General features: G+C 54.4%; 1 protein-coding gene and 1 long non-coding RNA gene across 4 annotated transcripts in view; one reads left to right on the top strand and one right to left on the bottom strand.

Annotated features, from left to right (window-relative positions):
- The window catches only part of CACNA1I (calcium voltage-gated channel subunit alpha1 I), a 134083-nt gene that overhangs the window by 9590 nt on the left and 100450 nt on the right, over positions 1–24043 (top strand). For all 3 annotated transcript variants that reach the window (XM_063622881.1, XM_063622882.1, XM_055251946.2), the window contains exon 2: positions 4231–4487. In XM_063622881.1, the coding sequence (XP_063478951.1) occupies positions 4252–4487 (236 nt within the window). In that variant the 5' untranslated portion in view covers positions 4231–4251. The remainder of the gene's footprint in view (positions 1–4230; positions 4488–24043) is intronic.
- Positions 852–23414, bottom strand: LOC129467406 (uncharacterized). The gene is made up of 4 exons (XR_008652378.2): positions 22869–23414; positions 17492–17664; positions 4568–4784; positions 852–2883 (listed from the first exon to the last, which is right to left on the bottom strand). It is a non-coding gene; the product is annotated as an uncharacterized lncRNA (long non-coding RNA).

The raw sequence follows: 24043 nt of genomic DNA, 5'->3' as shown, positions 1-24043 counted from the left end.
GGAGCATCAGGGTTAGGCCCTGGGAGCACCTAGAAGAAGGGGACACAGGGACATGGAGGCAGCTCAGACTCTGGCACCTAATGGACCTGAGTTTGAATCCACCAATGCTGTCACCTAAAGCAAGTCCTTTAGTCTCTGTGACTGCGGACAGATTGGAGCCCAGGGAGGCCCAGCTGCCAGTCCCCTCAGGGCTTCCAGCCATGGGCACACAGGCACCTGGGATAGGAGATGGGCCACAGACACAGGAAAGAGAGATTTCTGGACTGGGCTTGGGGGCTTTGGGAATGGGGAGTGGGTCAGAGTAGTGGCCTGGGAAGCTGCTAAGGAACAGGTCAGAGGGAGATGGTCTGGGTGGTCACTGGGAACAGGTCAGAGGGAGATGGTCTGGGTGGTCACTGGGAGCAGGTCAGAGGGAGATGGTCTGGGTGGTCACTGGGAGCAGGTCAGAGGGTGGAGGCTGAGTGGTCACTGGGAGCAGGTCAGAGGGAGATGGTCTGGGTGGTCACTGGGAACAGGTCAGAGGGAGATGGTCTGGGTGGTCACTGGGAACAGGTCAGAGGGTGGAGGCTGAGTGGTCAGTGGGAGCAAGTCTGAGGGTGGAGGCTGGGTGGTCACTGGGAACGGGTCAGAGGGAGATGGTCTGGGTGGTCACTGGGAGCAGGTCAGAGGGTGGAGGCTGGGTGGTCACTGGGAGCAGGTCTGAGGGTGGAGGCTGGCTGGTCACTGGGAGCAGGTCTGAGGGTGGAGGCTGGCTGGTCACTGGAACAGGTCAGAGGGTGGAAGCTGGGTGGTCACTGGAAGCAGGTCAGAGGGTGGAGGCTGGGTGGCCGCTAGGAGCAGGTCAGAGGGTAGAGGCTGGGTGGACACTGGGGAGAGAGTTGGGGGTGGTGGCCTTAGGGGTGTGGTTTCTGGGAGTCCACAGTGAGGGGAGAGGTGTGAGCACAAGGGCAGCACAGTGTGGCGGCATTAAACAGGCCAAGAGAAGCAACATAAAGTCAGTGCAAGCGACGTAGCCCAGAGGCAGGAAGGGGGTAGTTTTGTGCAGTTCCGGAGGCCGGGGGAGCTCTTTCCACCTGTGTGGTTTCAGGAAGGACTTCGGTAATTCTGGGGAGAGGGTTGCAGGTGTGCCACTGTGGTTGATGCAAGACCAGGTGCTTTACCTGGAGAATAAATCTCAATCCACTGCCTTCACCCTGTCTTCACCAGCAGCCAAGGGCAGGCCAGCCCAGCTCCTCCGGGCCCTTCCTGCTCCACCCCTGCCCCTTCATCCACTCTCCCTTCAGGCCCTAGAGAGATGGCTTAGAAACAGACCAGAGAACACCACTCCCCTGCCTAAAACCCACCTGTGGCTTCTGTTGAACTTGGGATAAAACCCACACTCCTCTGTGTTCTCCCCCAGGGCCCTGCCAAACTCTTTGGTTCCATCTGCCTCCCTGCCCGAGGCTCGGCCTCGCTTACCTTCCTTAAATGCACCGAGCGGGCCCCATTCCCCTGGCCTTCACACGTGCTATTCCTCCTGTGCTCTTCCAGCAGATCAGTCAGGACTGTGGCCTCCCAGTTCTTGGTTTTCACTTAAACATCTCTTCCTTTAGAGAGGGCAAGATGATTGTCTCCACTCCCACCTTTCCCTCATGTTTATTTACTTCCCAGCACTTTTTATTCACTTAGTCAACAAATATTGATTGAGCACCTAGTATGCTCCAGGCACCATTCCAGGCACTGGGGATACAGCAGTGAGGGGATACACCTCCCTTACAGGCTTCTCTTAGGCTGGAGAGACAGACACCAAATCATGGAGATACAAAGACATAAATTATGCACCGTGTTTGATGGTGATAAGAGTTGTGGAAAAGCAGAAAGAAAGAAATTAATTGATCGGTGTGTCTCTTTCCTCTGCGGAAGTGTGGGCTGAATGGGGGCTGGTGCTGAGTCTGGCTCGTGCCCCAGCATAGCCCGAAGCCCACACAGTGCCCACACATAGTAGGTGCTCACTGGACAAATGAATGAATCAGTAGGGCCTGGGAGAACAGGGCCTTGGGGGAAGGGAAGGTGCCCCAGTGAGAGGGAAGAGCGGGAACAGGGCCTAGGACCTGAGGAGGTCCAATCTGGCCAGAGCAAATGGCCAGGGGAGGGAGTGGTGGGCTCCGAGGCTGGCACGGTGGTGGGCAGAGCTGGAGCCACCCTCGGGAGGGTGTGTTTCAGCCCAGGAGGTTGACACGTGGCAGGCCAAGGTGCCTGGGAGCTTATGTAAGGCCCGTGGCTGCTTTTCTGGAATCAAGAGCAAAGCCCTGAGCTCAGGAGAAAACTCTGTCTCCCTGACCAGCCAGGGGAAGTGGCAGGAGGTGCCAACTCCCGCCTGTTGCCCCCAGGAGCCAGAGAAATGTCCAAATGCATCAGCTCCAGGTGGCTTGGTCGACAGCCCAGCAGCAGCTGGGCGGGCACCAGGGATGTGGACCCCATCTCTCAATCCCACGGCCCAGACTGGCCCTGTAGGGGTTCTAGGGTCCCAGGGACTCCAGTGGACAAAGTTTTAGGGACTAGTACCCTTTGGGGTGAGGTGGTGAGGCGCAGGCCCTGGGAGTGGCTGTCTGTCCCATCTTGCCATTGACTGGTTGTGGAGGCTCTCAGCCAGTGAGGGCACCATCAGTTGTCATGAAGCCTGCCTGGGGGTCTGGCGCTGGGATTCTGGCCTCTGAACACCACCTAGTGCTTCACTTGGCTGGGTGCATAGCCTTGACAACCCGCTTTGTTCTCTTGGCCTCAGTTTCTTCACCTGCCAAATGGGCATAATAGTCCTCCTGAGGTGGTTGTGAGCATCAGACAAGGCCAGGGTGTAGAAGTGCCCTGAGTTGGAGTCGGAGCCAGCGAGATGATTTGCATCACCTAGAACAAAATGAAAATGTGGGACCTCTTGATAAGAAATTAAGAATTTCATGTTGGTGACAGCAGAATTCTAAAGCAAGTTCAGCGCCCTTCTGAGCACAGGGCCCTGTGCAGCTGCCTGAGCCACAGACCCAGGAAGCGGGCTCTGACTGGAATTCTTTTCTTTTTTTTTTTCTTTTTTTTTTTGGTGACAGAGTCTTGCTCTGTTGCCCAGGCTGGACTGCAGTGGTGTGATCTCGGCTCACTGCAACCTCCACCTCCCGGGTTCAAGTGATTCTCATGCCTCAGCCTCCCGAGTAGCTGGGATTACAGCGTGCGCCACCACGCCCAGCTAATTTTTGTATTTTTAGTACAGATGAGGTCTCACTATGTTGGCCAGGTTGGTCTCAAACTCCTGACCTCAGTGATCCACCCACTTTGGACTCCCAAAGTGCTGGGATTACAGGTGTGAGTCACGCGCCTGGCCTTTGACTGGAATTCTATTTCTGCTGTTACTCCGCTACATGTCTGTCCTGTCCCTTCTCTGGGCCTGGGTTTCTTCATCTGTAAGGCAAGGAGGGTGGACTCTAAGATTCCTGGGTTCTCAGCCTTGTAAGGCAGTGGCTGGGGGGGTCCCTGGGTCAAGGGCTCAGCTGCAGGTCTCAGCTCAGGGGTCACTTCCTCAGGGAAGCCAACTGTGATTCCCTCCTGGCTTGCCAGGGTTCCCCCAGTTTCTGATTCTGCAGCACCACGACTTTGCCTTTGTAACCTGCATTGTCCTGGCAATAATGTCTGTCTTTACAATCACCTCTTTTTTCTTGCAAGTTTTCTTTACATTTGATAGTGCAATAAATACATAGCTCTAGTCTTGTAAAAAAGTTAACATCCCTTCCTTCCTTCCTCCCTCCCTCCCTCCCTCCCTTCCTTCCTTCCTTCGTTCCTTCCCTCCTTCTCTCCCTCCCTTCCGTCTTTCTTTTTTGATTGTCTATAATTACTTAAACATTTTTTCTCTTAAATGATGAAAGATTTCAAATACAGAAAACTGCTGATAGACAAAAAAAGAGTTAATATCACAATTATATTCTAAGAAGGCTTTATTCTCCCCACTATCTTTGTTTGCCAAAACTGAGGATCAGCCAGGGTGAGCAGACTTGCCCCATGATCACCCAGCTTGGAAGTGGATTCCAAGTTGGGTGCAGCTGGGCCCTCAGCTGTTTCGTAATCCTCATACAAGAGTGAGGGTGAGGGGCCTGTGGGGCTCAGGTGGGGCTGTCAGAGCCGCATCCGTCCACTTATTGGTGGAGAGGCAGTTGGGGAGCATGTACCAGGCCTGTCCCCACCACGTGCTACCCTCTCTGTCTTCCCCAGGGCTCCCAGCTCAGCGTGGACATGGCTGAGAGTGCCTCCCCGCCCTCCTCATCTGCAGCAGCCCCAGCCGCTGAGCCGGGAGTCACCACGGAGCAGCCCGGACCCCGGAGCCCCCCATCCTCCCCGCCAGGCCTGGAGGAGCCCCTGGATGGAGCTGATCCTCATGTCCCACACCCAGACCTGGCGCCCGTTGCCTTCTTCTGCCTGCGACAGACCACCAGCCCCCGGAACTGGTGTATCAAGATGGTGTGCAACCCATATCCTCCGCAGCCTCGGCTGATTGGGGCCCTGCAGGGGCTGAAGGGTGGGGGGCTGGATTGAGTCCTGTTGCTCACACCTTGCTCCGGCTAGGAGACCTGAGGTCTGCGGTGAGGCCACTGGGCCTTGGTGGTGGTGAGCGAGCTCAGAGGGTGGGTCTGGGGAGACCTCAAAAGGATGAGGACCTGGTGTTCTGCTGATGTGAAGGTTCTGGAAGTTGCTGGTGGCTGTGGGGTCAGTCCAGTGGCTGGCTGGCTCAGAAAGTCCTTGAGTGTGGGCCCCAGACCTGTACTGGGCTGGGAATGCAGATCAGTCAGACTCTGGAGCCACCTGATGGGCCGTGACAATACAGAGGATGGGAGCCGTAATCAGGAACTGTGGGCGTGGGCAGCAGGGCAGCCGATCCCAACACCCAGGGCAGGACTCATTCTCCTTGCTGTGCCTCCAAGCAGGCTCTTCCAAGGCCTCCTGCCTCCACTTGCTGCCTCCAGTGGGCTCATGTCCCCCCTGCTTGAGACTGTCATGATTTGCTATGGTCCCGGAGGTGCAGAGCAAAGTCCTAATCCAGCCCATCAGGGCCTGCATGTCCCACCCAGCCTCACTTCCCACCACTTGGCATCCCCCTGTGCTCTTCTGAGCCTCAGAGTCTTCTCACTGGCTCTTCCCTCTGTCTGGAAAGCTTTTCCCTTCCCCCTGGACCTGGCCAAATCCTTTGCTACATCCTTAAAATCCCAGCTTAAGCATCACCTCCTCAGGGAAGCCCTCTGGGATTCCTCCTCCACTTCATATCTAACTGTCACATCAATTCTGAATCTGACATCTGCCTCCCCTGGGGTACTGTCAGATGACCGGGATGGGGACCTTAGCACCCAGCACAGTGCTTGGCACATCGTGGGTGCTCTGGCAGTGTTTGCTGGGTGTACATGGGCAATGCCAGAGCTGACTCCTCAATAAGGAAAGGCGTTGGTTGGGTAGAGAGGGCAGTGGGAGGCAGGAGGAGGTCATGGCAGGAACGAAGCCTGGAGAAGGGAGGAGCTGCAGGCCGTGTTGGAGCCCTGAGGGGCAGACAGGAGTGAGGTGAGGCTGCTGGTACAGCGGGAGCCCTGCAGGGCCTTGGGGGCTGCATGAGGGATGGGACTGTGCTCCAAGGGCAGGATTTGAAGCAGGGGCTGGAGAGATCTGTGCTGTGGAAGGACTGTGTGGCACTGGCTTGCAGGGTTAAGTGGGGGCTGGGGACCACTGAGGAGGAGGCTTGGGGACCCAAGCCATGGTGGCCTTGTGGTTTGAGGGGCCCACCAGAAAATGCCCATATGTGGCTTGAGATTCTGGTGCTTGTGGCCACACAGGGCAGGGTGTGGAGAGCTGGTGGGTCAGGTGCAGGCATGAGTCCTGCCCTGGAATCCAGGGATGCCAGATGCAGGCTGGGATGTTGAGACTGGCTGCAGGACTGCCAGGCTTCCCTTCTGTAGGGGGCTGAGGTGATCATGGGCCCTGGATCCCCCTAACTTTTGGAAACCAGTGGGTCTCTGCTGGAATGGGATGCAGAACTGGGTGTTCCTTGCCGGGTGGGGGCTAAGAGCCTCCCCGCTCCTTCTGGGGGATGGCTCACAGGGTCTCAGGCTTGGTGAGAGGGTCTGCTCGGTAATTAGTTTACCCAGCACTCACTGACATCTGCCCTGGGACACCGAGGACAAAGAGGCAGAGATCCCAGGAAGTGCCCGGGGAAGAGGGAGGCAGGGACCATCCATGTGGCTAGTTTTTTTTTTTTTTTTTTTTTTTTAGACGGAGTCTTGCTCTGTCACCCAGGCTGGAGTGCAGTGGTGCTATCTCGGCTCACTGCAACCTCCGCCTCCCAGGTTCAAGCAATTGTCCTGCCTCAGCCTCCCAAGTAGCTGGGACTACAGGCGCCCACCACCATGCCCTACCAATTTTTGTATTTTTAGTAGAGATGGGGTTTCAGCATGTTGGTCAGGCTGGTCTCGAACTCCTGACTCGTGATCCGTCCACCTCGGCCTCCCAAAGTGCTGGGATTACAGGTGTGAGCCACTGTGCCCAGCCTACATGGCTAGTTTTAATACAAAGCACTGGGGAAACCTCAGGGGCTTGTGGCATGTGAACAGAGGAGTGTCAGGCCTGAGAAGGGGGTGGCCACAGGAGTTCTGGGCCTTTAGGAAGAGAAAGGCTGGCAGGAGGACCAGGGGGACAATGTCACAATGTCTCAGGGGCCTTTCCTGGGTGAGATGACAAGAGTTGATTCTGGCTCTGTCACTTGGGTGCTGTGTGACCATGAGTAAGTCACTTTGCCTCTTTGAGCCTTGGGGGGTCTGGATGGGCAATACTGCTCTGGGCTTGAGGCAGGGGCATGGCTCAGATGACTTGGCCTGGGAGTCTGACCCAGCTGCATCTCTGGTGGGCTCTGGCTGGGCTACTGCCCAAGTGTCACGGAGAGGCCCCTAGATGGGGGTGGTCGAGTCCTGTCTGCCATGTGTGTGACCCTGGGCAGTCTCCTCTCTCTGAGCCTCAGCACCTCCACCTAAAAAGGAGACGGCAGACGAATCACCCCTTCCAGCCCTGGGAGCCCAGAGTGTTAGCCACACACGCCATGGGGGCTGCCTTGACCTCAGGCACCCTGACCCCTGACCACCGAGTGAGCCAGCCTCTGGGAACCCACCCAGTTTTCCATATTTCTGGCCTGTTGGGCAAACAGAGTCCTTGGGGCCACTGTCTCCTTGGTTTTACCACCCCTCTCACCCCCACCCTCAGGGTATGTGGGTCGTGGCCTGGGGTTGGAGACAACAGTGGGGCTGGCCCAGGAGGGAGAGGAGTACTGGTTTTGGGAAGAGCTGGGCCTGCCTCTTGTCTGTCTTGGAGACAGCCCTGGGTCTAAGGGGTGGGGCAGAAAGCAGCCCCCCTCCATCAGGAGGGACTTTTCAGTCCCGGGAGCTGCGCAGGGCGAGGGTTCCCACGGCATCCCCATGGCCAGGGCTGCTGAGGCTGGACTGGGATAGAGGTGATTCAGGTCTCAGCCTTAACTGGTGGGATACGGACTCTCTTCAGGCCAGAGATTTGGCGACTCAAAAGCACAGCAACTTCAAAGGTGTCAGCTCTGGGACACTCAGACTCAAAACTTCTGTGACAGTCTAAGGGTTCAAAGTTAAGATTTAAGCCTCAGCGACACTGAAATTCTAAGCTTCTGTTATTCAAAGCCTGCAAAATTCTGTGTTTCAAAGAGTGTGTGAGCCTAAGACTTGGTGGCTGTGATGCTGTGTGCCTAGGAGTTGGAGGATTCTGGACCCGGTGGCTGCAGCCGCTGCTGGCCTGAGATTTCATAGCTGAATTGGGTCAGATGGGAGAGGGGCCAAGGAGGGTTCCACAAACAGAGACCCAGGAGACTTGGCTGTCCATAGGGGGCCCCTGGAGCAGGGACTCAGTCGTGGGGAGCTCAGGGTGGGCTTTAGGGGCTTGGGATGGGGTGTGTGTGTGTGGGTGGGGCAGGGGCTGAAGGCTCTAGGATTCTTTCCTGGCTGGAAACTTCACTCCCTCCTGTGCTCCGTGGGAGGGGGCCTGGGGCAGTGCTTAAGCTTGCACTCCTCAATGGGACACCATTGGCATTTGGGGGTCGACAGTGCTTTGTAGTCTTGTCTGTCTTGCATATTCAGTAGTAGTAGTGTCCTTCAATCATTGTGACTACCATAAATGACCTTTCACGTGTCTAGACCCTGCAGAGGGCGACTCTCTTCCCCACTGAGAACCCAAAGGGATGGTGGATGCGTAGCATCAGAGTCAGGCTGGTGGGAGCTGCTGTCATGATGGCTAGGCCCGGGAAGGGGAGGATAGCATGGGAGGGTCCCCCAGACAGCCTGTCCTGAGCTCGTGTCCCTGGTGCTGAGGGGCCCTGGCCCAGAGTCAGCTGCTCTTTGAAGCCTGGTGCTCCCTGACTCGGCTCCTCTTCCCGCCTGGAGCTAGGCCCTGAGTCACTGCCTGACTCACTGGAGAGCCAGCAGGCTGCTGGGACCCTCATGGAGCCTGCGAGCTGGGGTGGGAAAGGGCCACTCGCCCAAATGTCAGCACCGCTCCCTGCCTGGCCTGGGCCATGGGCATGGGCTGTCAGCTGCGGGTGCAGCTGCAAGGCCTCTGGGTTCGAAATGTCAGAGGATAGATTGTGCTACTTGAATCACGGGGAGGTGGCGTGTGGCACCGTGGAAAGTGCTGGGCACCTGAATCACACAGACCTGGAGGCTGGTTCTGTCTCTTGCTGTGTGACCATGGGTCAGTTTCTTAACATTTCCGAGCCCCAGTTTCCTCACCTGTCAAACATGGGTGGTAATACCCACTCCACAGGGTTGATTGCACTGAGGACAGAGCAGGGCAATGTGACAGTGGAGTTTGGGGACTGGAAAAGCCGCCGTATGTGTGGTTATCACTCTGATTACCTGTGCCTGAACCCTGAACAGGCCCTCACGTACTGCTGAGTCAACACTCTGCTTGCTGTAGATTCAATTAGACATTGGGGACAGGTCTTTAGATAGAACATAACACCTTCAGAGGACATTGTTTCCAAGGAACATCAGATCCAATCTCTGTTAACTTAGGTGAATTTGAGCTTGTTCTGCTGCTAGTGGCCATGCCCCCATCAGTGCAGACATTGCTAATCGAGCCTCCCGGCATTCTCCAGCAGGGCACCTCTGGCAGCTATGGGGAGCCATCAGCCTGAAACCTATTATTATTTTCCACCCTAGATTAGACTTTCAGAGCCTTTCTTTCTTTTCTTTCCTTTTTTTTTTTTTTTTTTTTTTTTTTTTTGAGACAGAGTCTCTCTCTGTCACCCAGGCTGGAGTGCAGTGGCATGATCTTGGCTCACTGCAACCTCTGCCTCCTGGGTTCAAGTGATTCTCCCACCTCAGCCTCCTGAGTAGCTGGAATTACAGAAGCGCACCACCATGCCGGGCTAATTTTGAATTTTTAATAAGAGACGGGGTTTCACCATTTTAGCCAGGCTGGTCTTGAATTCCTGACCTCAAGTGATCTGCCCGCCTCGGCCTCCCAAAGTGCTGGGATTACAGGCGTGAGCCAACGTGCCCAGCCTTCAGAGCCTTTCTTAGGAGCATAGCTGGCGGCATATGAGTGAAGGGCCAGGGTGGGTTGCGCTCACTTCCTTTTCCCCCTCCCTGAGCCTCAGTTTTCTCATCTCTTTAACGGGTTGATTAAAGATGATTAGCGATGATTCCTGTAAAGCACCCAGCGGTGTGTCCAGCACAGAAATGTGCAGGATGAGAGATGATGCTGATTGCTGAAAGCATTTTGTCTGTATTACGAGCTTTAACCCTCATAACCACCCGTGGGGATAGGGGCTCTCATAGCCCCATTTTACAGATGAGGAAAGTGAAGCTCAAAGAGGTTGAGTCACTTTTATCCAGGGTTGCACAGCCAGGCTGTGGCGGAGCTGGCATCAAAACCCCGATTTCTGTGCCTCCCCAGCCCTGGCTTTTATTCAGGACAACATTGCCACCTGCAGAGTCTGGAGAAACACCAGGTTCTCCACACTCCACCAGGGCAGAGGGGAGCTTCCTGTTTCCAGGCAGTGGGGCGAGGGTCCCGCTGCCTCTCTGTGGCCTGCTGAAGGGAACCCCTTGGGAAGTCTGTAGCCCCCTGCCCTCCTGGCACGCTCCTGGGCTGGGCCTCCTGCACGCCAGCCAGTGCTGAGCCAGCGCTTCTGCTGTGGTGGGAAGCAGTGATGCATAGTGGGGAAGCCAGTCGGCTGTGAAGGCCGCCTCTCTGCTCCGGGAAGGGGAGGGCGCCAGCCTGGGGGGAGGCAGGAGAGGCCAGCTGCCCAATAACTCTTTGCGCCCTCGTCTCCCGGTCTGTGGGATGGGGAAAGTTGGGCACCAGGTCTGGAAGGGGCTGTCCAGGGCACCCATTTCCCGGCCGCCCTCCTCGTGGGTGGGCCCCCGCCTCTGTGCCTTTGTGGTCCTGGTTCTCTCCTGACCCCGCCTTGCCCCTCTGCCGATTTGTGTCTGCTTCTGCTCCCCTGTCTGGCTCCAGCTCTCTGCCTGCCAGGGCTGGGGTCTGGATGTCTGTGCTGCTTCTGCTTTTGCTTCTGCTTCTGCTTCTGCTTCCACTTCTGCTTCCGCTTCTGCTTCGTCTTCCTCTTCCTCTTCCTTTCTTCTTTCTTCTTCTTTCTTTTCTTCTTCTTCCTTTTTTTTTTTTTTTGAGACCAAGTCTCGCACTGTCGCCCAGGCTGGAGTGCAATGGTGCGATCTTGGCTCACTGCAATCTTCGCCTCCCAGTTTCAAGTGATTCTCCTGCCTCAGCCTCCTGAGTAGCTGGGATTACAGGTGCTCACCACCACACCCAGCTAATTTTTGTGTTTTTAGTAGAGATGGGGTTTCACCAGCCTCCTGAGTAGCTGGAATTACAGAAGCACACCACCATGCTGGGCTAATTTTTGAATTTTTAATAAGAGACGGGGTTTCACTATTTTAGCCAGGCTGGTCTTGAACTCCTGACTTCAGGTGATCTGCTGGGCTTGGCCTCCCAAAGTGCTGGGATTACAGGCGGGAGCCACTGTGTCCAGCCAATGTCTGTGCTTCTAAGCGACCATCTGGTTCTGCCCATGCACCTGGTGGAGACCCCTGCCTCTCGCATCCACTGATTTCATCTGGCACTGGGCAAGAAGAGGCCAGGGTGCCCGGTCTCCTCATGGCCCCTCGGAGCCCAGTCTTGTGCTGTGCGTGACAATGGTTGAGGCTGTCCAAGGAGGGAATGGCTCGTGTTCATCCATTGTTCTCCCAGTCATTAGTACATCCACCAAGCCTTTCCCGAGTGTGAGCTGTGAGCCTGGGCTGTGCAGAGCACAGCTCTGGCCTTTTTGTACAGGAGGAAAACTGCTCTGGCTGTGCAGCCAGGAGACCCGTCGAGAGGCGCCTGTGGGATGATGGTGAGAAACGATAGTGGACCAGGGTGCCGGCTGAGGGCCTGGAGAGGGGGCTTGGTGTAGCTCTGGCTCCTTTAGGGTTGGTGTTAGGAGATGGAGACTCAGAGGTGACCCCAGGGTCCGTGGCTTGGTTGCCAAGTGAAGGAAGATCTGCTCCTGGCTTCTTAGACCAGTGGCCTTGGCCAAGTCCCTTGCCCTTGCTGAGCCTCTGTTTGCTCATCTGTGAAATGGGGGCCACAGTGGCCCCCAGTTGAGGATATTAAGGGGGGTCCAATGAGAATTCTGGGGCAAGCATGGACAAACTAAGTGCTGAGTGGCAGCTGTGTGCACTCTGGAGCTGACGGTGGTGCTGGCAGGTTCCTGAGCCTGCAATGGGCTGAGACGCCTAGGGCTTGGCCAGGGTGGGAAATTGTTGGCTCCCGGAGGTGGGAGGGCAGGAAGGTGGGGAGTGGGGCCTGGAAAGCTGTAAGTGTGTTGGGAGAGGAATGGCGCCATCTCTGCAGAAGACCTCCTCCCATCGCCTGCTGTCCCTGCCCTGGTCACTTAGCCCCTGCCCCTGCCTCTGAGCAGGCCACCTCTCAGTTCTGCTCCAGACAGGGCCTCAGGCCTCTGGTAAAGGCCTCTGGGACTCTCTGGGAGCTCTGGACTATTAGGAAGTCCTCCCTTAATCTAATCTCCATCCTCCCTGCCCCCAGTCCTTTCTGGTGGGGCCACTGGGAGTGTCTGGGGTTGGGTTCTTCCATCTCTTCTTGTCTACACAGGCAGCTCCTGGGACCTTGCCCCACGTGACGACTGGTACCACCCTCCCTCCTCCTCCCCTGCTCTGCAGAGAGAGCACTGGGCCAGGTGCCCAAAACTGTGTGACCTTGGCAGTCACCTCTCCCCTGGGCCCCCCCTCTCCTTCCCAGTTCGCCTTCCTCCTTGGGGGTTTATCCGCTGTCAAGTGCTGTGCACCCAGAGGGGCTGCTGTCCCTGCCCTGCTTCACTGCTCCCTGCCTCCCTTCATTTGTGTGCTGATTCTTTCCTCACTCCCCGTAGCTCCCGGAAATTGGCTAACTGAGCCTGGACTCGAGGTCTCCACCATCTGCCTATTATCCTTCAGCCCTATTCTACCCGTTCTTTCCCTTGGGGTCCAGTGCTCTGTTCTGAAGCCCCAGCCAGCTGCTGAGGCTTCCCAACCTTTCCCTTCCTCTGCCTTTGCTCCTGCTGGGCACCACCTGTGATGCCCTTCCCCATCGCCGTGGTTCTCAACCCCACCAGCCCCACAAGCCCAACTTCCAGGCACCATCGGCAGGAAGTCTTCCCTTTTCCTCACTAGCCTCCTCAGCCCTACGTGGGTCCTGCCCTTCTGTCCTCCCAGTAGTCGTTTGCTGCTAGCTTTGTCCCCTGCACTGGGCTATGACACCCTGGAAGACAGGGCTTATGCCTCTGACTTTACTATGTCTCCAATGCCCAGCACAGGCCTGGTGCTCCCAAGCTTCAGGCACTCTCCAGTTCACAGGGCTCTTCCCCACCTACCATGACCCAGCAGACTCTCTGAGCACCTCCTAAGAGGGTACAGGGCAGCGAGTGCCAACTCTCCACCCACAGCTGGGGAGACTGAGGCCCAGGAAGGGAGCATGCCATGCCTAGGGCCACACACTGAGTCATCAGCAAAGCCAGAGGAGGCAAGCGCAGGACCCAGACTGTCAGGCAAGAGCCATCCCTACCCTCGCCCGCTTATGGCTGGGTGTATCTGTCTGTTTGCATTGCTGTGTAAGAATACCCAAGGGTGGGTAGTTTCTAAAGAAGAGAGGTTTATTTGGCTCATGGTTCTGCAGGCTGTACAAGAAGCGTGGTGCCAGCATTTGTTTCTGGTCAGGACCTCAGAAAGCTTTTACTCATGGTGGAAGGGCAAGGGGGAGAAGGTGTGTCGCATGGAGAGAGAGGGAGTGGTGCCAGACTCTTTCAAGCTCTTTTTTTTTTTGAGACAGAGTTTTGCTCTTGTTGCCCAGGTTAGAGTGCCATGGCGCGATCTCTGCTCACTACAACCTCTGCCTTCCAGGTTCAAGCGATTCTTCTGCCTCAGCCTCCCAAGTAGCTGGGATTACAGGTGCCCACCACCATGCCCGGCTAATTTTTTTTGTATTTTTAATAGAGATGGGGTTTTGCCATGTTGGGCAAGCTGGTCTGGAACTTCTGACCTCAAGTGATCCACCAGCCTTGGCCTCCCAAAGTGCTGGGATTACAGGCCTGAGCCACCATGCCCAGCCTCTTTGAAGCTCTTTTAAACAACCAGCTCTTACATGAACTAATAGAGAACTCACTTGTTACCCTGGGGAGGACACTGAGCCCCTCAGGAGGGATCCACCCCATGACCCAAACACCTCCCTCCAGGCCCCACCTCCAGCACTGGGGATCATGTTTCACAGGAGATTTGGAGGAGACACACATCAAAGCCATATCTCTGGGGAAGGGGCTCTATAGAGGGGGAGGTGTCCCTTCTGCCTTCAGCCCTGGCCTAATGGGCTGTCCAGACGGGAGGCCAGCATTACTGGAAGCAGCAACACATGTCTGGGAAATTGTCCGTTTCCCTCCATCTGCTGTGGAGAAAGTTGTTTTTCTCAGAAATAAAAGTCAGCATCAGGCACCATTCCCAGGGATGCTCAGCGGGGCCAGAGCGGAGGCCGCACTTTCACTGACCAGCCGGGCAGGCCCGGCAGGCATTGGAGGAGCCTGACCCCCAGGGCAACCCCAGGTACCCTGGCATGGAGGTTTTTGTGTAAAGAGAACTGCAAGGCTGTCCATGATCCAATCTGGGGGCATTGGTGAAGCCTGCCTGGGGGAGGGGCTATTCAGCCTGGGTCTTGCTGTATAAATAGAAATTTTCCAGAACAGTTCAGGGAGGGTTTTCCAGGCAGAGGGAACACGGTGGGCACAGGGAGGGGTTTAGTGAGGCTGAAACCATGTGGGTTAGTTAGGCTGAAACCTTGGCAGGGGCTGGATGGCAGGGTGTCAAATGCCAGCTTAGAGCTTACACTTGGTCTTGTGTGCCACGGGTGGGTGTCTAGCAGGGGTAGGACTTGGGCAAATTCACTTGTTAGAATGGTGACTCCCAAAGCAGACTGGAGGATGCTTGAGGGAAAGACTGAGGCCTAGAAACCAGGTGAGAGGCCCCTACAATGGATACTGATGGATGGATTGATCACCCATTCATTTGACAAGTGTTGGAGCCCAGCTATGTGTTGGACACTGGTCTGGGCTTGAGTGGAGGCGCCCCCAGGCCTGTTCAGCCATGTCATGTGGGACCGCAGTACACCAGGCCTGGGCACCCAGTGGTGACCCTAAGGAGTCCCCAGTCTGATGGAGGAGGCAGAGCCACACCCGAATCACACTCTTGTGAAGGAAAGTGGAGTCTAGGCTGGGTAGAAGGACCCTCTGAGGGGCATGAGTGACAGAAGAACAGGGCAGCCAGCTTGTTCTGAGTGGGATGCCACAGGAGCCTCCTCCCATGAAGAAGGAGGCCTCGGAGCTAGGGCAGGAGAGAGTGGGAGGGGAGAAGTGGTGAGGCAGAGAAGTGGGAGGGGGCATGGCCTCCTGGCTGAGGAAACAGCCTGATCAAGGGCTCAGAGCTGAGTTTAGGGTCACCAGGGTTGCTAATAGCCTGGTGTGTGGGCTGGGAGAGGATGTGCGTGAGGATGGAAGGACATTTGGGGTCCAGATTCTGGAGGGCAGAGGGGAAGACTGCGAGGGGAGGCACCGGTGTGGATAAGGGGCCTTCTGTATGCTGGGTGCTGTTCCTGCTCCCAGCAGCTGAGCCGGCCCTGAGTCGCCTATTTGACAGAGAGGCGAAGTGCCTGTCCTGGGCCACCCAGCCTGGCAGGGGCTTGGGTGGGAGACCTGATGGGATGGGAAATCTCGTAACTGAAGGAGAACTAGAAAGCAAGCTGGCCGGCTGATGAAGGGCCAGCCCCTGCCAGGGAATTTAAGACATGATTGGATTTTTACTGGTCCGTCCTGCCTGGGCTTCTGCCCTGCTGCCTCCCTGAAACTGTCTCATGATCCCATTGAGAGACAAATGGCCTCATTTATTTTCCTTGGAAGACATCAGCCATGATGTCTTCTGCTAATCTCTCTCCAGCTCTCCTGTAGGACCACCTTTCACATTTCCATCCTCATCTGCCGAATGGAGCTGTGCTTTGCTCTCCAGTCTCCCTCTTCTTCCCCGAGTTCAAATCCTAACACGGGTGCCTATCCTGTGTGATGCTGAGCAAGCTATCTGGCCTCTCTGAGTGCACTTCCAAGCAGAAGGAGAAGGCTTGGTTGGCTGAGATGTGCTGTGCGAATGTGAAGGCTTGTGGTGCAGAGCCGTGGGAAGAGGGCCAAGGTGGAGGTGGACAGAGCAGGGGGTGCTGAGGACTATACCTGGCTTTTCCCAGTGGAGCAGTGGGGGAGGCTCCCAGCCCCACACCCGTGTCACAGTGAGAGGATGATTGTGGATTGACTCTCCCCAAGGTACAGTCTGGGCTTCACCTACTGCAAGCTTGATCACCTCAGGCAAGTAACCCCTCCTCTCTGGGTCTCAGTTTCCTCATCCATAAAATTGGGCTGGGGTGGGCTATATCAGTGGTTTTCAATCGGGGTGGCTTTGCCTGCCAGGGGACACTTCATAATGTCTGGAGACGGTTTTGGTTGTTCCAACGTGGGGAGGATGTGCTACTGGTTTCTACTGGGTAAAGGCCAAGTACACTACAGTGCACAAGATAGAGGATAGAGTCCCACAGCAAAGAATTATCCAGCCCCAGTGACAAAGAATTATTCAGCAGCACTCAGTCTGAAAAACCCAGCCCTGGCAGTCTCTGAGATCTCTTGAAGCTCTGAAAGTGTGACACAGTATGGAGTCGAGGGCCTTGGAAGGAGGGCACCAAGACTGAGATTGGGGATCCCTGAAGGAGGAGGAGGAGATGGTACAGTCACATAGACTTGGATTAGAACCCTGGAGCTACTTACCATTTACTGAAATGTCACATTCCCAACCACCTTCCCATATTCCCACCCACCCATCTTCACCCATACACCCCCACACCCATCTTTCCCCCATACCTCTACCCACCCATCTTTCCTCCATACACTCACTCACCTATCTTTACTCCCCACCCACCCTTCTTTGCTTCATCACTCCATCCATCCATCCATCCATCCATCCATCCATCCATCCATCCATCCATCCAACTATCCATCTATCCATCCATCCATCCATTAATCTATCTAACCATCCATTCATCCATCTAACCATCCACCCATCCAAGCATCCAACTATCCACCCATCCATATAACAATCCATCCATCCATCCGTCTTTCCATCCAAGCACCCAACTATCCATCCATCCATCCATCCATCCATCCATCCATCCATCCATCCAACTGTCCATCCATCCATCCATCCATCCATCCATCCATCCATCCATCTATCCATCCATTCATTCATCAATCCAACTGTCCATCCATCCATCCATCCATCCATCCATCCATCCATCCATCCATTCATCAATCCAACTGTCCATCCATTCACCCATCCAACCCTCCAACCACTCGTCCATTGAACCAACCATACATTCATCTATCCAACCATCCATCCATCCAGCCAACCATCCAACCATCTATCCATCCATCCATCCATCCACCCATTTAGCCATCCATCCATCCATCCATCTATCCATCCATCCACCCACCCACCCATCCATCCAGCCATTCATCCATTTACCTATCTTTCCATCTCTTCATGCATTCATCTGCTTGTCCACCCATCCCCCACTCAACCTTTACATTCATGCATTTATCCACACATCTTCCTAACAATTACTTATTTAATCAACATTGACCCTGCTACCCAAAAACCTGTTTACACATCCATCAATCCATCCACTCATCTATCCATTCATTTGTTTGGCAGATGCTTGTTGATTATCCTCCCACATTTCTCATCCATTCTACTATCTGCCGAATGCCCAGAAAAAACCCGCACTGGGCATGATCACTCATCCTTTGTACCACTCACAAGGCCTTTTGTATCTGGCTTATTCTCCTCACCTTCTGCTGGACTATGAGCTCCTTGAAGATGGGTTCCATGTTCCAGGAGTGCCTGTTTCTTCCCTAGACCTTGGCCACTGGCCCTGCACATAGTAGGTGTGCAGCACAGCTTTTGATGAGTTGCATCCTGGCAGGCAAGGTTGGAGGTGGAGGTTGTATGGCCTGAGATGAGGCTGGAGGGAGACCAAGAGTGCTGTCACAGAGGGCCTTGTATGCCAAGCCAAGGACTTTGGAAAGAAGGCAATGGGGAGCCACAAAAGGCTTTTGGTTTTGAAAGGGCTCTCTGGCTGCCATGGAGGTGGAGGATGTATCAGAGGATACAAGGCTACAGGAGAAGGCTGTTCAGGAAGGAGAGAATGCAGCCTGCCTGGGGCAATGGCGCATTGAGGAGTGGACAGAGAGGAAGGGTTTAGGTGGTGAAATGGACAGATCTCCAAGATAGATGTGGGGCAAGGGGAAGGGAGGTTCCAGAGAGTTCTAGTCTGGAAAACTTCCAGGACTGGTGATGGGGGTGCATCCTTCATGGAGGTGGGACGTACTGGGGGAGAATTTAGTGGTCTGGGGAGAATATGTTACATCTTATCTGGACGTGATGAATCTGAGGTTCCCAGAGACTTCCCAGCACTGTATCTGGAAGGCCTGGTGCGCAGCAGTCAGGGTGCCTGGGGCTGGGACAGACTTGGGACCTGCTTAGCCATAGCCATTTAGGCTGTGGAAGTGGATATGGAGTCAAGGAGAGGAGATGGGAGACCAGAGGGCTGGGGGCCTGGAGGAGCCCAGCATTTAAGTGACAGAACCACAAAGTGGGAGGAAGACCATTCTAGGGGCTTGTGGCATCTTCTGGGGCCCAAGGGGAAGAGAGTTTCTAGAGCAGGGGTCTGAACCTGGGGTTCATGAGCTTGCATGGGCACAAGTTGCTTATTTGTTTTCACTGACCCCTGACTGAAATTTAGGATTTCTTTCTGTTATGGATGGAAGAAACAAACTGCACTGGTATTATTAGCAACTCCTGTGGCTGTCACCTGTAGAAATCACCAATGGTCCTTGTAGAGCTCTCAGAATATCATTACAGCCATCACTTTGAGGCAGACTCATTTAGCATCCAACCCAGCACCGGAGCTTGCTACTCATTGTGTTGATAACAAAGAATATATGTTTCTCTATCAAAAATTTGTTTTAAAAATATTTTGATAACTACTTTAACATAACTGCCTTCCTTTCTAGTTCTACCCTTTTTTTTTTTTTTTTTTGAGATAGAGTTTCACTTTTGTTGCTCAGTCTGGAGCACAGTGGTGCAATCTTGGCTCACTGCAACCTCTGCCTCCTGGGTTCAAGCGATTCTCCTGCCTCAGCCTCCCAAGTAGCTGGGATTACAGGCATGTGCCACCGCGCCCGGATAATCTTTTTTGCATTTTAGTAGAGACAGGGTTTCACCATGTTGGTCAGGCTGGTCTTGAACTCCTGACCTCAGGTGATCCACCCAGCTCGGCCTCCCAAAGTGCTGGGATTACAAGTGTGAGCCACTGGGCCTGGCCTTTTTTTTTTTTGAGACTGAGTCTCCCCTTGTCACCCAGGCTGGAGTGCAGTGGCGCGATCTTGGCTCACTGCAGCCTCTGCCTCCCGATTTTAAGCAATTCTCCTGCCTCAGCCTTCCGAGTAACTGGGTTTACAGGTCTGAGCCACCATGTCCAGCTAAATTTTGTATTTAGTAGAGACGGAGTTTCACCACGTTGGTCTGACCAGGCTGGTCTCGAACTCCTAGCCTCAAGTGATCTGCCCGTCTCAGCCTCCCAAAGTGCTGGGTGGGATTATAGGCATGAGCTACTGTGCCTGGCTGTAAACTTTAAAAAGAAAAAACTTTTGAAGTTTTTTTTTTTCAGTGATGTCCCACTATATTGCCCAGGCTGGCTTTGAACTTCTGGGCTCAAGTGATCCACCAGCCTCAGCCTCCCCACTATAGCTGGGGCTATAGTGCACCACTGCACCTGTTTACTAATCCTACACTTCAACATTAAAAAAAATGCATTTGGCCTGGCGTGGTGGCTCACGCCTGTAATCCCAGCCCTTTGGGAGGCCGAGGCGGGTGGATCACGAGGTCAGGAGATTGAGACTCTCCTGGCCAACATGGTGAAACCCCGTCTCTACTAAAAATACAAAAATTAGCCAGGCATGGTGTTATGTGCCTGTAATCCCAGCTACTTGGGAGGCTGAGGCAGGAGAATCGCTTGAACCAGGGAGTTGGAAGTTGCAGTGAGCCGAGATCGTGCCATTGTACTCCAGTCTGGTGACAAAGCGAGACTCCATCTCAAAAAAAAAAAAAAAGCATTTAAAAACTATTCTGGCAGGCCGGGCGCGGTGGCTCACGCTTGTAATCCCAGCACTTTGGGAGGCCGAGGCGGGCGGATCATGAGGTCAGGAGATCGAGACCACGGTGAAACCCTGTCTCTACTAAAAATACAAAAAGTTAGCCGGGCGTGGTGGCGGGCGCCTGTAGTCTCAGCTACTCGGAGAGGCTGAGGCAGAAGAATGGCATGAACCCGGGAGGCGGAGCTTGCAGTGAGCTGAGATTGCGCCACTGCACTCCAGCCTGGGCGACAGAGCGAGACTGTCTCAAAAAAAAAAAAAAAAAAAAAAAAAAAAAAAAAAAAAAAAAACTATTCTGGCTGGGTGCTGTGGCTTATGCTTGTAATTCCAGCACTTCGGGAGCCAAGGTGGGTGAATCACTTGAGGTCAGGAGTTCCAGACCAGCCTGGCCAACATATAATGAAACCCCGTCTCTACTAAAAATACAAAAATTAGCTGGACATGGTGGCACGTGCCTGTAGTCCCAGCCACTTAGGAAGCTGAGGCAGGAGAATCACTTGAACATGGGAGGTGGAAGTTGCAGTGAGCTATCACACTACTGCAGTCCAGCCTGGGTGACAGAATTAGACTCCGTCTCTAAAATAAATAAATAAATAAATAAATAAATAAAAACTTTATTCTGAAAAGGGGCTTGTGGCACAGGAAAGGTTAAGAACTCCTGTTCTAGAAGAGGGGTCAGTTATGCCCAGTGCTGCTGGCATGTGCGAGTGCGAATGCCTGCTGCATCTGTGTGCACACGTGTATAAGGGGTGCAGGTGCATGAGGGGCAGCAGCGCTCCTTGGGAATGCACACATGAACACGTACGTGTGTTCAGGGGTAGGCAGGGGAGACGTGCAGTGGAGGACAGGTCCCCAGGGAGGCTGGAGGAGAATGTAATCCACACTGGTGTAGCCCTCACCCTCTCAGTTCAATGGCTGCTTGGGGGAAGGGGGGCATCCGAGGCACGGCGAGGTCCCAGAGGAGGCATCTGCAGCCCCTGCCCAAGAGTCAAGGAAGGCTTGTTGCCTGCATACTTTCTGTGTGGTTGGGCTCCCGAGGCTGGATCAGCCCACAGAATGTGGGACCCTGGCCCCCAGGGGCCTGCCTGACCCTTCTCTTCAGCAGTGACGGAAGCAGCTGTGTCTGGCAAGTCTCTTCGGCTGGAGCATCCTTCCTGTGGACCTTCCACCCTGGCTTCTTGTCCCAGCTGGCAGCCTCTGTTTCCTGCCATTGCCTCCCCTACTCCGCTATCTGCACTGGGTACTGAAGCTTGCTGGATATTTGGGAATCGGAGACTTTGGCCAAATCCAATGAGTTCTTATACAATGGGGATTCCGAGAAGTGGGGCTGGAGTAGGAACAAGGAAGGGCTCACTCCCTTGTCCCTTCCTGCAAAGGATCTCAATGCACTGAGACGGCATAGCTTATAAGCAGAACCAATCATGCCATTTGTCATGCGGGGAGTTCCTTGGCGCTGGAGGCACGTAAGTGGAGGGAGGCCTGGGATCACCTGCCTGGCAGGTCTCTTCATTTTATGGATCAGCTTTCTGTCTCAGCTCAATCACTGTGTCATCTTGGGCAAGAGCTGTCCTCTCTGGGCCTTCATTTTCATAGCCATAAAGTGGGGTGTAATAATGTCTGCCATGCCTGTCTCCCAAGGCAGCTGTGGCCACAGATGGAACAAGGCTTAAAGGAGCATTAGAAGACAGGAGGGTATGAGGTTCAAATCCTGGCTATGTCCCTCACTAACTGTGTCCTTGGGCAAAGCTAAGGAACAGAGATGATGCCCATCCCTGCAGGTTGTTGTAAAGGTTCCTGTGGAGTTTGGCAATAGCAGGTGCCCTAGCAGGTGCCTGTGGTTTATTTTATTTATGATTATTATTATTTTTTGAGACAGAGTCTCACTCTGCCACCCAGGCTGGAGTGCAATGGCATGATCTCAGCTCACTGCAACCTCCGCCTCCTGGGTTCAAGCAGTTCTCCTGCCTCAGCTTCTGGAGTAGCTGGGACCACAGGCATGCGCCACCATACCTGGCTAATTTTTCTATTTTTAGTAGAGACAGGGTTTCGCCATATTGGCCAGGCTGGTCTTGAATTCCTGGCCTCATGTGATCTGCCTGCCTCGGCCTTGCAAAGTGCTGAGATTACAGGTAAGCCACTGTGCTGGCTGATTGTGGTTTTTTAATAGTTGCATTTTTGTTTTTCCTTAAAGCAGTTGCTCTTCATTTTTTTTTTTTTTTTTTTTTTTTTTGAGACAAAGTCTTGCTCTGTCACCCAGGCTGGAGTGCAGTGGCACCATCATAACTCACTGCAGCCTTGAACTCCTGGGCTTAAGTGATCCTCCTGCCTCAGCCTTCCAAGTAACTGGGACCACAGGTCCATGCCAGGGCACTCAGCTGTTCCATTTTTTATTGAGGTTAAATGTACAAGTTGAGCTCACAAATCCTAGTGTGCACTTCAAGGCATTTTCATATAAGTCCTCTCCTGGGGCCACCACTCAGGTCAAGAAGAACATCTCCAGTCCCCGAAGCTTCCCTGTCCCCCACCCGCCTTGGGTACTCCCTAATGTTACTGCTCTTCTGACCTCCTTCACTGTAGATTGGCTTCTCCTGGCTCTTAACTTCATGTAATTGGAGTCGTGCATTGTTTGCTCTGCTGCGTCTGGCTTCTGTTTCCCAGCAGGGATCCCTCCATGCTCTTGTGTGTTTCAGTCGCCTGTCCTTTTCATGGCTGAGTAGTACTCCATGCGGGCTTCTCACTCATGGCACTGGTGACATTTTGAGCTGGATGATTCTTTGTTGTGGGGCTGTCCTGTACATTGTAGGGTGTTCAGCTGTATCCCTGGTCTCTACCCACTAGATGCCAGTGTCCTATCCCCTCAAGTGTGACAATCAAAAATGTCTCCAGACACGGCCAAATGTCCCTTGGGGGACAAAATCATCCCCGGTTGAAAACCACCACCCTACCCCATTCTTCTGTTGATGAACACCTAGGTTGTCCCAGGTTGGGGCTGTTACCAATAACACAGATGTACCTGTTCTGGGACGTGGCTTTTCGCAGGGTGTGTGAGCATTTCTCCTGGGTATGCACCCAGGAGTGGCCCTGCTGGGCCCTAGCGTGGGCCTATGTTTGGTTTTAGTAGAAGCTGCTGAGCGGCCTTCCAGAGTGATGGTTGCCTGTAAAGATCCGTCAAAGATCTTTCGATGAATGATGAAGTTCATTCGTTTATTCAATGAATGAATAAACGAATGAACGAATGAATGTGTGAATGAGTGTCCTCCCAAAACCCCAGGCTCTGAAACAGCTGATGTTCAAAATGGCGGCCACTGTCGCTCGAACACACGCTACGCCGTCATGTATCACGGGTGGTCCCGGAACAGGGATGCGCACGGGCACCTTCGGGGAAGGAGCTGAGCCTAGTTCATCTCAGCACCCTGAGGCACAGGCCATGTATACAGCAGGTGGTCCTTGGATGTTTGTAGGCCTGGTCTCAGAGGAGCACAGAGCTGGCCCAAGAACTGGGATTTGGAACCTCAGGCCTGGAGGGCCTGAGGCCTGAGCTCCCCCTCCTTTGGGTTCACTGGGGACCAGCGGGGAGGGACACTTCGTGTAGGTGCTGGTCCACCTTCCCTACCTCCCTGATCCAGGAGGATGGAGCCCCCAGCCCCTTTTCTCCACCTGATTTATTTAGACAACTGAAACGCACCCTGGGAAATGGATCAGATTTTAGATTTGACAAAAATAAAAACAAACTTGGCCACCCCCGCCAAACCCAGTGTTCCCGCCCCCACCAGCCTCCCAGAGCCCCCCGAATCACAGAAATTGACTGTCGCCTGGGCCTGCAGAAGGAGGGTGGTGGTCGCCATGGTAACCGTGCAGGCCTCTGGCTCGGCTCCTGGAGAGGAGGCTGCCCTGCAGGGCCTGCCCGGGCGCCGGGCACTGCCCCTTCACACAGTTGCTCTTCTAGCTAGGAACTGGCAGGTTTGAGGGAGCCCCAGCATAGTGGCTTCCCTGGTGACCCTGTCCCTTTAGTCCACATCCTGACCTTCTCAGGCCTTGGTGGCTGGGGTGTGGTGTGGTTATGATCTGGCTTAGCCGGGTTTTGATCCGGCTCAGCCTCCTCCTGGCTGGGGGACCTCGAGACAAACAAGCCCTTGCTGGCTTCCCCTCCCCTTCTTCCTGCAGGTAGAGCCTTCCTTCTGTACCACA

This window comes from Symphalangus syndactylus, chromosome 18, assembly GCF_028878055.3.
Source record: "Symphalangus syndactylus isolate Jambi chromosome 18, NHGRI_mSymSyn1-v2.1_pri, whole genome shotgun sequence".
NCBI classification, from domain to species: domain Eukaryota; kingdom Metazoa; phylum Chordata; class Mammalia; order Primates; family Hylobatidae; genus Symphalangus; species Symphalangus syndactylus.
This window is presented reverse-complemented; position numbering and strand designations above follow the sequence as displayed.